Raw genomic sequence first — 14,677 nt, 5'->3', positions numbered from 1 at the left:
CCCGCCTTTGCTTCAAACCGTTTTTGGTAAAGCCGAGGAAGCGGCTTGGGGATGCATTTCTTAGTAGTATGCTGTATATAGATGCAAACAATCCTCCAGAACCCATTGGCTAAATGGTTTTTAAGATCTAAGTTGCTCTTAAAATTTTTGGTTTCAAAGCCCGACAGCAGAAATTTATTTTAGGAATTTCTTTTTTTGGAGTATATTTCGGGGAGAAAAATATATGCATTTATCTAGTTTACTTAGCACCCGCCTTTGTTTCAAACCATTCTTGGTACTGCTGAGGAAGCAGCATGGAGATGTGTTTTTAGTAGTTCGCTGTAAATATGTACAAATATCCGTTGTAGCACATTGGCTAAATGCTTCTTAAATTCTAAGTTGCTCTACAAATATCTAGGTTCAAAGCGCCTTTGTTTCAAACCCTTCTTGGTACTGCCAAAGATGCAGCGTGAAGATGCCTTATTAGTCGCCCGTTGTGTAAACATTCAAAAGATCCGCTGTCGCACATTGGCTAAATGCTCTTGAGATCCAAAATGCTCTTCAGAATTCTGGGTTCAAAGCCCGGCAGCGGAAAAATAATTTTGGAACATTTTCTTTTGGAAGTACATGTAGGAGAGAACTAAAGACACATTGTGCCAGTCTTTTACTTGGGACCCGCCTTTGCTTCAAACCGTTCTTGGTAAAGCCGAGGAAGCGGCTTGGGGATGCATTTCTTAGTAGTATGCTGTATATAGATGCAAACAATCCTCTAGAACCCATTGGCTAAATGGTTTTTAAGATCTAAGTTGCTCTTAAAAGTTTTGGTTTCAAAGCCCGGCAGCTGAAAATTATTTTAGAACATTTCTTTTTTTGGAGTATATTTTGGAGAGAACAATAGATGCATTGATCCAGTTTACTTGGCCCCGGCTTTGTTTCAAACCATTCTTGGTACTACTGAGGAAGCGGCATGGAGATGTATTTTTAGTAGTTTTATGTAAATATGAACAAAGAGTCGTTTTAGCACATTGGCTAAATGCTTCTTAAATTCTAAGTTGCTCTACAAATATCCGGGTTCAAAGCTCGGCAGCGGAAAATTTATTTTAGAATTTTTTTCTCATGCAGTGTATGCATTGTGCTAGTCTTTTACTTAGGACCCGCCTTTGTTTCAAACCCTTCTTGGTATTGCCAAAGATTCAGCGTGTAGATTCCTTATTAGTTGCCCGCTGTATATACATTCAAAAGATCCGCTGTAGCACATTGGCTAAAAGCTCTTGATATCCAAGTTGCTCTTCAGAATTCTGGGTTCAAAGCCCGGCAGCGGAAAATTTATTTTGGAACATTTTTTTTTGGAAGTATATGTAGGAGAGAACTAGAGACACATTGTACCACTCTTTTACTTGGGACCCGCCTTTGCTTCAAACCGTTCTCGGTAACGCCGAGGAAGCGGCTTGGGGATGCATTTCTTATAAGTATGCTGTATATAGATGCAAACTATCCTCTAGAACCCATTGGCTATATGGTTTTTAAGATCTAAGTTGCTCTTAAAAATTTTGGTTTCAAAGCCCGGCAGCAGAAATTTCTTTTAGGAATTTCTTTTTTTGGAGTATATTTCGGAGAGAAAAATATATGCATTTATCTAGTTTACTTAGCACCCGCCTTTGTTTCAAACCATTCTTGGTACTGCTGAGGAAGCAGCATGGAGATGTCTTTTTAGTAGTTCGTTGTAATTATGTACAAATATCCGTTGTAGCACATTGGCTAAATGCTTCTTAAATTCTAAGTTGCTCTAAAAATATCTAGGTTCAAAGCGCCTTTGTTTCAAACCCATCTTGGTATTGCCAAAGATGCAGCGTGAAGATGCCTTATTAGTTGCCCGCTGTGTAAACATTCAAAAGATCCGCTGTCGCATATTGGCTAAATGCTCTTGAGATCCAAATTGCTCTTCAGAATTCTGGGTTCAAAGCCCGGCAGCGGTAAAATAATTTTGGAACATTTTCTTTTGGAAGTACATGTAGGAGAGAACTAAAGACACATTGTGCTACACTTTTACTTGGGACCCACCTTTGCTTCAAACCGTTTTTGGTAAAGCCGAGGAAGCGGCTTGGGGATGCATTTCTTAGTAGTATGCTGTATATAGATGCAAACAATCCTCTAGAACCCATTGGCTAAATGGTTTTTAAGATCTAAGTTGCTCTTAAAATTTTTGGTTTCAAAGCCCGGCAGCAGAAATTTATTTTAGGAATTTCTTTTTTTGGAGTATATTTCGGAGAGAAAAATATATGCATTTATCTAGTTTACTTAGCACCCGCCTTTGTTTCAAACCATTCTTGGTACTGCTGAGGAAGCAGCATGGAGATGTCTTTTTAGTAGTTCGCTGTAAATATGTACAAATATCCGTTGTAGCACATTGGCTAAATGCTTCTTAAATTCTAAGTTGCTCTACAAATATCTAGGTTCAAAGCGCCTTTGTTTCAAACCCTTCTTGGTATTGCCAAAGATGCAGCGTGAAGATGCCTTATTAGTCGGCCGCTGTGTAAAAATTCAAAAGATCCGCTGTCGCACATTGGCTAAATGCTCTTGAGATCCAAATTGCTCTTCAGAATTCTGGGTTCAAAGCCCGGCAGCGGAAAAATAATTTTGGAACATTTTCTTTTGGAAGTACATGTAGGAGAGAACTAAAGACACATTGTGCCAGTCTTTTACTTGGGACTCGCCTTTGCTTCAAACCGTTCTTGGTAAAGCCGAGGAAACGGCTTGGGGATGCATTTCTTAGTAGTATGCTGTATATAGATGCAAACAATCCTCTAGAACCCATTGGCTAAATGGTTTTTAAGATCTAAGTTGCTCTTAAAAGTTTTGATTTCAAAGCCCGGCAGCTGAAAATTATTTTAGAACATTTCTTTTTTTGGAGTATATTTCGGAGAGAACAATAGATGCATTGATCCAATTTACTTGGCACCCGCCCTTGTTTTAAACCCTTCTTGGTACTGCTGAGGAAGCGGCATGGAGATGTGTTTTTAGTAGTTCGCTGTATATATATGTTCAAAGATCCATTGTAGGACATTGGCTAAATTCTTCTTAAATTCTGAGTTGCTCTACAAATATCCGGGTTCAAAGCTCTGCAGCGGAAAATTTATTTTGAAATTTTTTTTTCATGCAGTATATGCATTGTGCTAGTCTTTTACTTAGGACCCGCCATTGTTTCAAACCCTTCTTGGTATTGCCAAAGATGCAGCGGGAAGATGCCTTATTAGTTGCCCGCTGTATATACATTCAAAATATTCGCTGTAGAACTTTGGCTAAATGCTTTAGAGATCCATGTTGCTCTTCAGAATTCTGGGTTCAAAGCCCGTTCTTGGTAAAGCCGAGGAAGCAGCTTTGGGATGCATTTCTTAGTAGTATGCTGTATATAGATGCAAACAATCCTCTAGAACCCATTGGCTAAATGGTTTTTAAGATCTAAGTTGCTCTTAAAATATTTTGTTTCAAAGCCAGCAGCAGAAATTTATTTTAGGAATTTCTTTTTGTGGAGTACATTTCGGAGAGAACAATATATGCATTTATCTAGTTTACTTAGCACCACCTTTGTTTCAAACCATTCTTGGTACTGCTGAGGAAGCGGCATGGAGATGTCTTTTTAGTAGTTCGCTGTAAATATGTACAAATATCCGTTGTAGCACATTGGCTAAATGCTTCTTAAATTCTAAGTTGCTCTACAAATATCTAGGTTCAAAGCTTTGTTGTGAAAAATTTATTTTGGAATTTTTTTTTCATGCAGTATATGCATTGTGCTAGTCTTTTACTTAGGACCCGCCTTTGTTTCAAACCCTTCTTGGTATTTGATCAAAGGTCAATTAATAACCCAAAGCACACTCAACCACGATCTAGTGGTGTCGTCGTAGCACTTTAGGGTCGAATCCACAGAGACCAAGCGATGCACTATGAAACTATATAGATCAAGTATAGCTAAAGTAATAAGAAAGTTTGTTTTTCAAGTAACCGATTAATGACAGAAATTAAATAAGAGTTTGTAAAATCAAGAGAAGGTATTGGGCATAGGGAATCAGTTAGGAGTTATGATCTCTAAATTTAGATGACAATTTGGGAAAGCATTAGACACCGTTCTTAAACTCAAATCTCGTATGTAAAACTAACCTACTGTCGCAGCATTAGTTATCTATGCAAGGAATTGATAAAACTCTAAACCGTCGTTTGAATCTAAACAATCCTAGCAAGCAAGAAGTTCAAGTTTGATTATGTTCACAAGGTGCCTCAACTTCAACTATCGTTGGCTAAGGATCACCTTGCTCATCTATGTTCATTTCAAGCAATTCAACAACACTTTTGATGCCTAGATGAATTTAACCTAAGATCATAAACTAGGTAGCTAATCTAGTTTAAGCAATAAGAACAACAATAGATGAAGAACACAATAGCTCAATCCCAAATCTAACAACCTAAGTCAGAGAATCATAAAACCCTTTTTTGAAACCTGTAACCCAACAAAGAGACTACTCAGACATCGAACAACAACAATCACAAATCAAATATGAAGAAAACATGTTTGAATTGCAAATAAAAGGGTTCAGAATTCTTCTCCAAAGGTTTAGAAAGGATAAGAGATCTTCTCCCAAAGCTTACAAGTGCTCAAAGGCTGCGTAGAATAAAACTTGTCTTTTCAGAGGTCGAGGCTCGTGCTTAAATAGTAAAATAAAACCCTAAAAGTCGGTTTAAAACATAAAAGGAAAAGTTGCTTCGGGGACGGGACTGGTCGATCTCGAGCGAGGATCAGTCGAACCAGAACATTTTTCTGTTTTCACTCCATCTGCTTGCTAGCCCGATCAATCTTCAACCAATTAAGCTCCAGATGCATATTTTCATCCCCAAAACGCTCAGATTCCTTCCAAAATCACCTAGAACATGTAAAGACTCACAAAAGACTAAAAGGACTCTAAAAGCACACTTGGACCTAACAAAAGACTCAAAACAAGTGTAAAAAATATAGTTAAACTTCTATAAAATACAGACACATCAATTCCCCTGGACTTGAATCTTTGCTTGTCCTCAAGCAAGAACAGACAAAAACTCATGAACAAAGAAAAGGTTTGAAAACGGAAACTCACAAATTCTTGGGAACATCTCCTTTGCACTCTTCATCACATCAAATCAAGAACTACTTTTTGTACTCTGCCCATGATTAGGATTGACACTCCCTACTCTGAACTCCACAGCCTTAGAGAACCTTCAGTCTCCCCATCGTTGTCTCTCTACATCAGATTAGTAAAAAGGTGCGGTCTTACCATGGGAGTATTGATCATCTGAACTTTTGACTCCTTCAACCTCTTATCGCCCAAGATCTCCTTCATATGCTAATTTTCCTCTTTCTTTTCTCACTTCCAAAGGATTGATTTCTCCCTAATTTTCTAGGGTATCATTTTTTTTATTTTATCAATCCTTTGCTCTTTTCTTGCGGACAGGTTTCCATGAGTTCCGAAAGATGCACGAGTTTACGCACACCCTTGGCTCACTTCTTTATTACCTATATTCTTCTTCTTCTTTTTTCCATCTTTTCTTTTCTCTTCTTTTTTTTTTTACTGAGTACTGAAGGGAAGAGAGAGGGGAAGCATACTTTGTAAGGAGATGCATGTCTCGTGAGGCTTGAAGGGAGGAGTCTTGTCCGATGTATACCAAGCCCCAAGGCAAGAAGTTAAATCCGGTTAAGTCTTGTCAAAGCTAGAGAAAACTTCTGGTTCAACTTATTGCTCACCTTGACGAGTGTCTTTTGGGGCGTGTTGAGCCTGCTCATGTTCATTCCAAGCTTCATTCCAAATCAGAGGTACAAAAGCAATCATAAGAGTGTTAGATCAAAGCAGAAATTCCTAGAAAAGCTCATAATTTCCAAGTTTTTTTTTATGAAGACTCGATTAAACGACTCAAATGAAACAAAACCAAAAGAGAAACAACCAAAGAAAACAAAGTTAGTAACTTGGGAACATCCTTCCCAGTGTGAAAGGAAAACAAGAGACAGGTGTCCCGGACCACCAAATAAGACAAAACACAAGAAAAATTGCAAAAAGAAACCAGAAAAAGTGCAAAAAGAAACCAGAAACAACCCGAGAAACAGTTCAGAGATGGTCATCATGTCGAGGCATCCGAACGGCTAAGGGAGAGGCTGTCGCGGAATGAGTAGCGTGGAGGTTCTCTGTAGCTGCGTCGTCCTCACTACCTGCAGAGGCTGGGTCTGTCTGTGCCGGCACGAAACAAGAGGGCGCGAGGTTCTGAAGCCAAGAAGCCAGTCGCGTAAGAAGCAGGTTGTTCTTCCTCTGGGTATCGTAAACCCATCTCTCATACTCATAATGAGGCTCCTCCTTAGGTGTGTTAGCAACGAACTGGTTCACATCGAAAGGAGGAAATGGTAGAAGGGAATGAGATGGATGTGAAGATGTAGAGGCAACCGCAGGAAGTGTGCTGCTACGGGATCTGATGGCTGCAGGTTCGCGTTCCTCTGGTAAAAGGACATCATCGATTTCGCAAAAGGCGTCAGTTGGAGGATCAAAGTCGATGTTCTGTGCTTTGCAAAGTGAAGTGCAGAAAGGCCGAGGGATCAGCATATAGCGAAGGTGACCAGCCTTGTCCTGAAAGCTGTAGCAGAAGTTGTGACGCACGAGAATCTCACTAGTAAACATATACTTGAGGTCAAGCAACTTTCGCTTCGTGGCCGAAGTATGTGGTGGCAAAATGATGCCACAATACTCGATGATAGGAGTCACCAAGCTACCAATCAGAATCTGCTTGTTCTTAGCACGAGCCATGCTCCTCCGCATCTGTTCAAATTCCTTAGAAAGCAGGAATCCAAAGTTAACCTCATGAGTTTGTTGGTAAAGTGGCGAATCCAGAGCATTGAGGAACCGGCGAAGACAATGGAAGAACATCCACAACTCAGGTAGCTGCAAAGTGCTAGTCTCAGCCCTAGCATAAATGGTGTTGCTCAGGAACTTGGCAGTGATTCGAAGGACTGGGTTGCGGATGCGAGACTGTCTAGCTCCACGAGAAAAATAACTCCCAGCTCCAATCAGTTTCCAAACTTCAGTCCTGCTATCGAGCTTCTCCATCTTGCATAATTTGTTTCTAGCGAAACCGAAGATGTCACAGAGATCGAACATGGAGATGACATAGTGCTTTTTGAGCAGGAAGAAACTGATCAAACACTGCTCGGCCACCATGTCAGAGCCGCCTGGCAAATCCACTTGTATATTGGCAAGAAACTCTCGTGCGAGCCGTTCATGCAAGTCCCATGCCTTCTCAACAAAAGTACTAAACCCCATGTTCTTTACCAACTCATCAAAATCTGCTAACATACCCATCTTCTCAAAAAGCTCCCGATCAACAAAATGAGTTGGCTCCATATTGCACTGAGCAAGTAGCTTCAACCACTTAGTATCCTCATCATTCCAAACCCTTGTTGGTGGTTCCTCGGAAGGAGTGGCAGTCTCCTTACTACTTCGGCGTCGTTTAGGCATTCTCTACAAAAGAGGAATTATGCAATATGTGAGAAAGAGGGAATGTAATTGAAAATTCCCTAACTAATCAACATTTGTTACAAGCCTATACTAAATTCAAACCACAACAGCCTAAATCTAGTTCCAAGATTCAGTTAGGACAGTTAATCCTACTAATTTGCTCATCAATTGGAAAGAAGAAGAGAGAATAGCACAAATCGCAAGTTCAAACCTGGAAATCGCCGAAAATAGAACATAAATCGGGAGAGGAAGGACTTACCTTGTTCGAATGATTGATACAACAAATGGGTTGGACAAAGGGTGAAAAACCGAGTGGTAGAAACCCAAATTTTAATCAAAACAAAGGAGAAATCGAGAGGAGAAACATATCGGAGTCGGGGACGGCGAGAGAGAAGGAAGGAAGAGATAGAAAGAAATTAGGTTTTATGTTCGGGAAATTGGACACGAAACCGGGTTTAAACCGGTTCAATTTAAGTCCAAAAACCGGAATACCGATTCCCTTCCTTCCTTTCTCCTTGCCTCTCTTTTTTTTTTTTTTTTTTTTTTTTTCTCGATGGACTTACCTGGAACGGGGATCGACCGATCCAAAATTGGACTGGCTGATCCTGATGGCTGTGGAACATTCCTTGAAAGAGATTCGAACCAATGCCTGAAAAATAAAACTCACTACCAAACGTGATTCTCGAGTGTTTCTGTAAAGTAAAACAAAAATAGCAAATTTCCTAACGAAAATCAAACCAAAGAAAAGGGTAAGCGAATGCAAACCCTGTGGGTTGCCTCTCCTTAGCGCTTGTTTAGAGTCTCGAGCCTGACTGTTCTTGCTGCCTAAGCAGCTTGGGGTTTCCCCAGGGGGAGAGAGGTTTCAATCGGATCATAATCCGCTAGGTGCGGCTTTAGGCGTTGACCATTGACAGTGAATTCTTTTCCCTCTTGGTCCCAAAGCACAACAGCACCATAAGGCATGACTTCCTTGATTCGAAAAGGTCCGGACCAACGAGAACGCAACTTCCCAGGAAAAATCTTCAGCGTTGAGTTGAAGAGAAGAACCAAATCATTTGCAGCAAAGTCCCTGGGAATAATTTTCTTGTCGTGTAAGGCCTTGGTCTGCTCCTTGTATATCTTGGCATTCTCATAAGCATCTATGCGAATTTCATCAAGCTCATTCAGCTGAATAAGGCGTCTCTCTGCTGCCGTCTTGACGTTGAAGTTCATCTGCTTAGTCACCCATAAGGAATGATACTCAAACTCGACAGGTAAGTGGCATGACTTCCCATAAACCAGCCGGAAAGGGGTAGTGCCGATGGGCGTTTTGTAAGCGGTCCGATACGCCCATAATGCATCATCGAGCTTCAAGGACCAATCTCTTCTGGTTGAGTTGACCGTCTTCTCCAAGATGCTTTTGATTTCCCGATTTGAGATCTCGACCTTCCCACTGGTCTGCGGATGGTAACGAGTGGTGACCTTGTGTGTCACGCCATGTTTTCTCAAAAGATTCGCAAAGAGCTTGTTGATAAAGTGAGTCCCTCCATCGCTTATAACCACTCTGGGAACACCAAACCGTGGAAAGATTATGTGCTTGAACATCTTGAGGACCACTTTCGAATCGTTGGTAGGACTTGCTACAGCCTCAACCCATTTTGAAACATAATCCACTGCCACAAGTACGTAGAGATTTCCATAAGGTGGGAAAGGCCCCATGAAGTCGATTCCCCAACAGTCAAACACCTCGATTTCCAAAATAAAGTGTTTGGGCATCTCGTTCCGCTTAGCTATGTTCCCACGTCGCTGGCAGGAGTCGCATCGGGAGACGAAATCGTATGCATCACGGAATAAAGTGGGCCACCAGAGGCCGGCTTGGAGCACTTTTGTCGCGGTTTTGAATGTAGCAAAGTGTCCTTCATAGTTAGAACCGTGACAGTGGAAAAGGATCCCATGAACTTCTGTTTCTGGAACGCATCTTCTGTAGGGGCCGTCAGCATAATGCTTATAGAGATAAGGTTCATCCCAGAAGTACCTCCGCGCATTGCGCAAAATCTTTTTCTTAGCGTATCCAGTGAAATTAGGAGGTTCCTCTTCAGCACACAAGTAGTTTGCAATGTCAGCATACCATGGGGAATCATTACCTATCTGTTGAAGAACCTTGGCATCGGCCTTCTCTTCATAGCAATCCATGAAAGCTGCAACCACATACACATTCTCCTCAGGTAGTAGGTCATCTATGGGGATCTCTTCATCGATTCTCAGCCTAGAAAGGTGGTCTGCCATGCCATTCTCTAACCCTTTTTGTCTCTTATCTCAAGGTCAAATTCTTGCAAAAGCAGGATCCACCGTAACAGCCGCGGTTTAGCATCATTTTTTGTTAACAAGCAACGTAATGCAGCGTGATCTGTGTGCACAATGACCTTGGAACCGACCAGATAGAACCTGAATTTTTCAAACGCAAAGACTATGGCGAGTAGTTCTTTTTCTGTCGTGGCATACTTGGTCTGTGCCCCATCGAGCGTCCTGCTAGCGTAGTAAACGACATGCAACTTACCTTCCTTGCTCTGTCCCAAAACTGCTCCAACAGGAAAATTGCTTGCATCGCACATAACTTCGAACGGCAGGTTCCAATCGGGTGGCTGGACTATCGAAGCTGATATCAGAGTCTGCTTGATCGTTAGGAAAGCTTCGAAGCAATCTGTTGTAAACTCAAAGGAGATATCCTTGCATAGCAGCTGGGTGAGTGGTCTAGCTATCTTGGAGAAATCTTTTATAAATCTTTGATAAAAGCCAGCATGACCAAGGAAGCTGCGTATATCTTTCACGGGTTTTGGCGGTTGTAGACTGGACATCACCTCAATCTTTGTCTTGTCGACTTCTATCCCTTTCTCAGAAATTCGATGTCCAAGAACAATCCCATCAGTGACCATGAAATGGCATTTCTCCCAATTCAGAACAAGGTGTTTATCCACACAACGTTGAAGAACCTTGCTTAAGTTAGACAAACACGAGGAGAAGGATGAGCCATACACCAAAAAATCATCCATAAATACTTCCATAATATCCTCTATCAAGTCGGAGAAGATCACATCATGCAGCGCTGAAAAGTGGCTGGGGCATTACATAACCCAAAAGGCATCCGTCGGTATGCGAATGTGCCATAAGGGCATGTGAAGGTAGTTTTCTCCTGATCATCCGGGTGAATCAGAATTTGAAAGAAGCCGGAGTAACCATCCAGGAAGCAGTAATAGGGGTGGTTCGCTAATCTCTCAAGCATTTGGTCAATGAATGGAAGGGGAAAGTGGTCCTTCCTGGTGGCTGAATTGAGCTTGCAGTAGTCGATGCACATTCGATGCCCTGTTACCGTCTTGGTGGGGATTAACTCGTTCTTCTCATTTGCAACTACTGTCACCCCTCCCTTCTTTGGCACTACATGGACTGGGCTCACCCAAGTGCTGTCATAGATTGGGAAAATAACCCCGGCTCCCAATAGTTTAAGGATCTCCTTCTTCACCACTTTCTTGAGGTTTGGATTTAGCCTCCTTTGGTGTTCAATGGACGACTTAGACGGGTCTTCAAGGTGAATCCGATGTGAGCATAACTCCGGTGATATACCTGAAATGTCATCTAAGGAATAGCCTAAAGCCTTTCTATATTTTCTTAACTCGCAGAGTAAGAGTGCGGTCTCAACATTGTTCAGGTTAGAATTGATAATAACAGGATATGTGGAGTTAGGTCCAAGATAAGCGTACCTTAGCCCTTCATGTAGTGGTTTTAAGTCCAACTTTGGAGCCTTGAGTTCGCTCCAGTCCTCCTGATTCGCCTTGGTCCCAGAGCAGGTCTCAGGATCGGTTGATCTATCGCTTAGAATGGTCAATCCATCGCTTTTATCGGTTGTTTCCACAGGAGGAGCTGGATCAGTCAGTCCAGTTTCTGGATCACTCGGTCCAGTTTGCAGGTTGACGAATAGGACTTCATGTTCCAGAACTGCTGTAGCATCGAGTGTCCTTGCCATTTTCTCAGTCTCCTCAGACAGATATCCCAGCTCTGGTTCCTTTTTTGTCAATGTGACGGCCAGATGATCACTTGTACACACTTCGTCTTAGATCTCGTCAGCTATTTCCCCTATTGTGTCAACCCAGAAGGTTTGACCATGATTGTGGGTTTCTTAGCTACTTTCTCCAGGTTGAATCTCAAAACCAACTCATCCATGTGCAAATCAATCTTTCCTTCTCGGACTTTTATCATTGCTTCAGCCGTGGCCAAGAAGGATCTTCCAAGTAGAATGGGTTTTTGGGATTCCTCATCAAGTTTCAAAACAATGAAGTCAGTGGGTATGTAGCAGTTCCCAATCTGCACCGGTAGGTTTTCCAACACCCCTTCTGGACGTCAGGTAGAGCGATCAGCAAGGACTAGGATGACTTGGGTTGGTTTGAAGGTATACATACCAAGTCGCGTTACAACGCTGAGTGGCATCAGGCTCACACTTGCTCCTAAATCGCAGAGGCATTTATTGAACTTGAGATCTCCTATTGTGCAGGGTAGAGTAAACGGTCCTGGGTCTCCACATTTTTCTGGCATTCGATTTTGGAGCATTGAACTGCATTCTTGCGTGAGGTACATCACTCCTTTCTCCAAACTGAGCTTATCGGCGAGGATCTCCTTCATGTACTTCTTGAGAGATGGGACCATCCTTACTGCTTCGATGAAAGTTAGTCTGACCTGGAGCTCCCCTACCACTGATTTCAGTTTCTCATATTCTCGATCATGTATCTTGGACTTGTGACGCGTAGGGAAAGGTAGTTTGGGCGCATAAGGTTGTTGTGGTCTGTAGGTAGTGATGTTAATATGGGCTATGTGCCTGCGGGCCTAAACGGGTCCAGTATAAAAATTTAAGCCCGTGACCCATTTAATTACACTATAAAATTAAACAGGGTCTAAATGGGTAGACCCGTTTAAACCCATGGGTGTAACGGGCTTAATCAAAACTAAACGGGTAGTCCATTAAAAGAAATTATAACTTTATTTTATCAAAACGCTGTTGTTTATGATTAGGGTTTTCAAAACAACTATCTTCTCCGAATCGCGCTGAATCTGCCTCTGAACTTCAATGCCTTCTCCTCTAATAAACTCACCAACTCTCTGCTTCCGCCTCCAAGCCTCTTTGTCTCTTCCTCCATTATCGCCGTTTTGATTCTTAAAGTTTGGCACATAGCCACCGTAGGGATACAATGAGGAGGCTGTGTGAAAGTGAGTTGGTTGGTGATGCCGGTGGCTGGTGAAGAAAAAAAGAAGGTGATCGACGGTGTAAAGTTTACAAGCAAGCTCCAGCCAATCACTAGGGTTTTTAGTTTACTCTTTGTTAATCTAATTAATTATTAACAAAATCAATTTAATCAATTAATTAAAGATAAATGTCAATACCAAATATATTGTGAATTTGACTAAAAAAGATTACAAAGAATCAATGAGATAAGGAAAGAATTTTTTTTTTAATAAAACAAGGTAAGAGATTTTAGAAACGTATTAAAAGAAAAAATTGTTTAAACAGGCTTCACGGGTTAGTGTAAGTTTGACTGGTTTAAACGGATTTGGGTTCAAACGGGTTCAGATTTAAATGGGTATAAAACTGTTTCTGCTAAAAGGGTAAGGGCTTAAACGGGCCGGGTCCGCCCATATTAACATCACTATCTGCAGGGCTGCTCTCTTCCAGTAATGGCTGAATCAGGGATCTCAATATCATCAGAAGCTTGGTTAGGAAATTCATCAGGGTTGTCTTCTTGATTCTGAGTTTTGGATTGACCAATCTTGTTATTGGATCGGTCAATCCCTTCCTTTTGCAGTGGTTCCGAAAGCTCCCTGCTGCTTCAAAGGGTGACGACATTCACGAATTCTTTTGGATTAGCCTCGTTTTTCTCTGGAAGTGTTCCGGGAGGCGCCTTGACTCTCGCTGCAGATTGTGCTACTTGGTTTTCCAACACTCTCATGTGAGAGTTCAATGACTCTATTCTCCCATTCAACTCAGAATACATGCTGTCGATCTTGACATTCACCTCATTGGCGTTTTTCTTTTGATTCTCCATCAAAGCATGCATCATCTGTTCCAATTTGCTCTCTTTCGGGGCTATGGCCTGCGGTGCAGTTGCTTGATAACCTTTTGAGAAGTTGTTGACTTGAGGTTTCTGCTGAAAATTCGATCCTCCAAAGCCTGTTCTCTTGTTCTGGAAGCGCTGTGCAAAATTGCTCTGCTGAGGTCGCGGTGGGTAGACCTGATCCTGAGGGTTCTCAACATTGTTGCTTCCATAGGACAGGTTAAGGTGATTCCGAAAGTTCTGGTTAAAGCCTCGATTCTGAAAATTTCCCTGTCCTCCTATATAGTTCAACTCCTCCGTACCCTCTTGGTATGTCTCAGCTCCGAAATCTGCAAATCCCCCAGCCTGTTCCTCGCACAAATTAACACTTTGGTGATCCCTTTTCAATAGGAGATTCACCTTGGCTGTTAGATCCTTAATAGCATCAGTCTTGACAGCATTGACCTGAACCGTACGATCATAGTCTGTGCCATGATTGCTATTGCTTTCTGCAAGATTTTCTATTAGTGCATTGGCCTCGTTTTCGGTGTTGGTGGAGAAATCTCCTATGCTTGCTGTGTCTAGCGCCATCTGGTACTTCTGTTCAATGCCCCCATAGAAGATGTTCATCAGGTTTTCTTGGGTGTATCCGTTGTGAGGGCAGTCTCTAAGATACTCCTTGAACCTTTCCCATGCTTCACAAAATGATTCCATGCCTCCTTGAGAGAATGTAGTTATCTTGCTTTGCAGTTTTGCTGAGCGCGACTTAGTGTAGAAGTGGTTCAAGAAAGCTGCTCTACATTGTGCCCAAGTGGTGAGCGATCCAGCATCCAGTAGGTTCAGCCATCTAAGCGCCTTATCCGCCAAGGAGAACTGGAACAGAGTCAGTATTAGGTAGTCGTAGGGTACACCATTGGACCTCGTCGTACTAGTCAGTCTTTCAAAAGCCTCAATGTGATCTAGAGGACTCTCCGATGGCAACCCGTGGAACACACGGTTATGAACCAGATTGATTAGACTATGCTTAATCTCATAGTCTTGCCTTGCAGGAGCGGGTGGTTGAATCGCAGATCGATTCGCAAACAACCTATTTTGAGTATCTTCATCCCTCAAAGTGGCGGTTTT

The 14,677-nt window shown here is 42.0% G+C and overlaps 1 protein-coding gene and 1 non-coding gene across 2 annotated transcripts; one reads left to right on the top strand and one right to left on the bottom strand.

Annotated features, from left to right (window-relative positions):
• Window positions 1-11,606: 11,606 nt before the first annotated feature.
• Window positions 11,607-12,661, bottom strand: LOC147924223 (uncharacterized). Its single transcript, XM_087496670.1, has 3 exons — window positions 12,617-12,661; window positions 11,930-12,350; window positions 11,607-11,863 (listed from the first exon to the last, which is right to left on the bottom strand). The coding sequence occupies exons 1-3, from the start codon at window positions 12,659-12,661 to the stop codon at window positions 11,607-11,609; spliced, it is 723 nt and encodes a 240-aa protein (XP_087352796.1).
• Window positions 12,662-14,199: 1,538 nt separating this feature from the next.
• Window positions 14,200-14,305, top strand: LOC147924222 (small nucleolar RNA R71). Its single transcript, XR_015587943.1, has one exon. It is a non-coding gene; the product is annotated as a small nucleolar RNA R71 (small nucleolar RNA).
• Window positions 14,306-14,677: the final 372 nt, after the last annotated feature.

Source organism: Camelina sativa, chromosome 17 (assembly GCF_030686135.1).
Source record: "Camelina sativa cultivar CO46 ecotype springtype chromosome 17, ASM3068613v1".
NCBI lineage: Eukaryota > Viridiplantae > Streptophyta > Magnoliopsida > Brassicales > Brassicaceae > Camelina > Camelina sativa.
Note: the sequence above shows the minus strand (reverse complement) of the source record. Positions and strands in the feature narration are given on the sequence as shown.

Coding starts and splice junctions, on each gene's coding strand:
- LOC147924223 (XM_087496670.1), bottom strand. CDS start 12,661: ATGGAGGAAGAGACAAAGAGGCTTGGAGGCGGAAGCAGAGAGTTG. Junction 12,351..12,616: donor GAGGCGGAAGCAGAGAGTTG/GTGAGTTTATTA, acceptor GGACCCGTTTAG/GCCCGCAGGCACATAGCCCA. Junction 11,864..11,929: donor CAGCGTTGTAACGCGACTTG/GTATGTATACCT, acceptor CCTGACGTCCAG/AAGGGGTGTTGGAAAACCTA.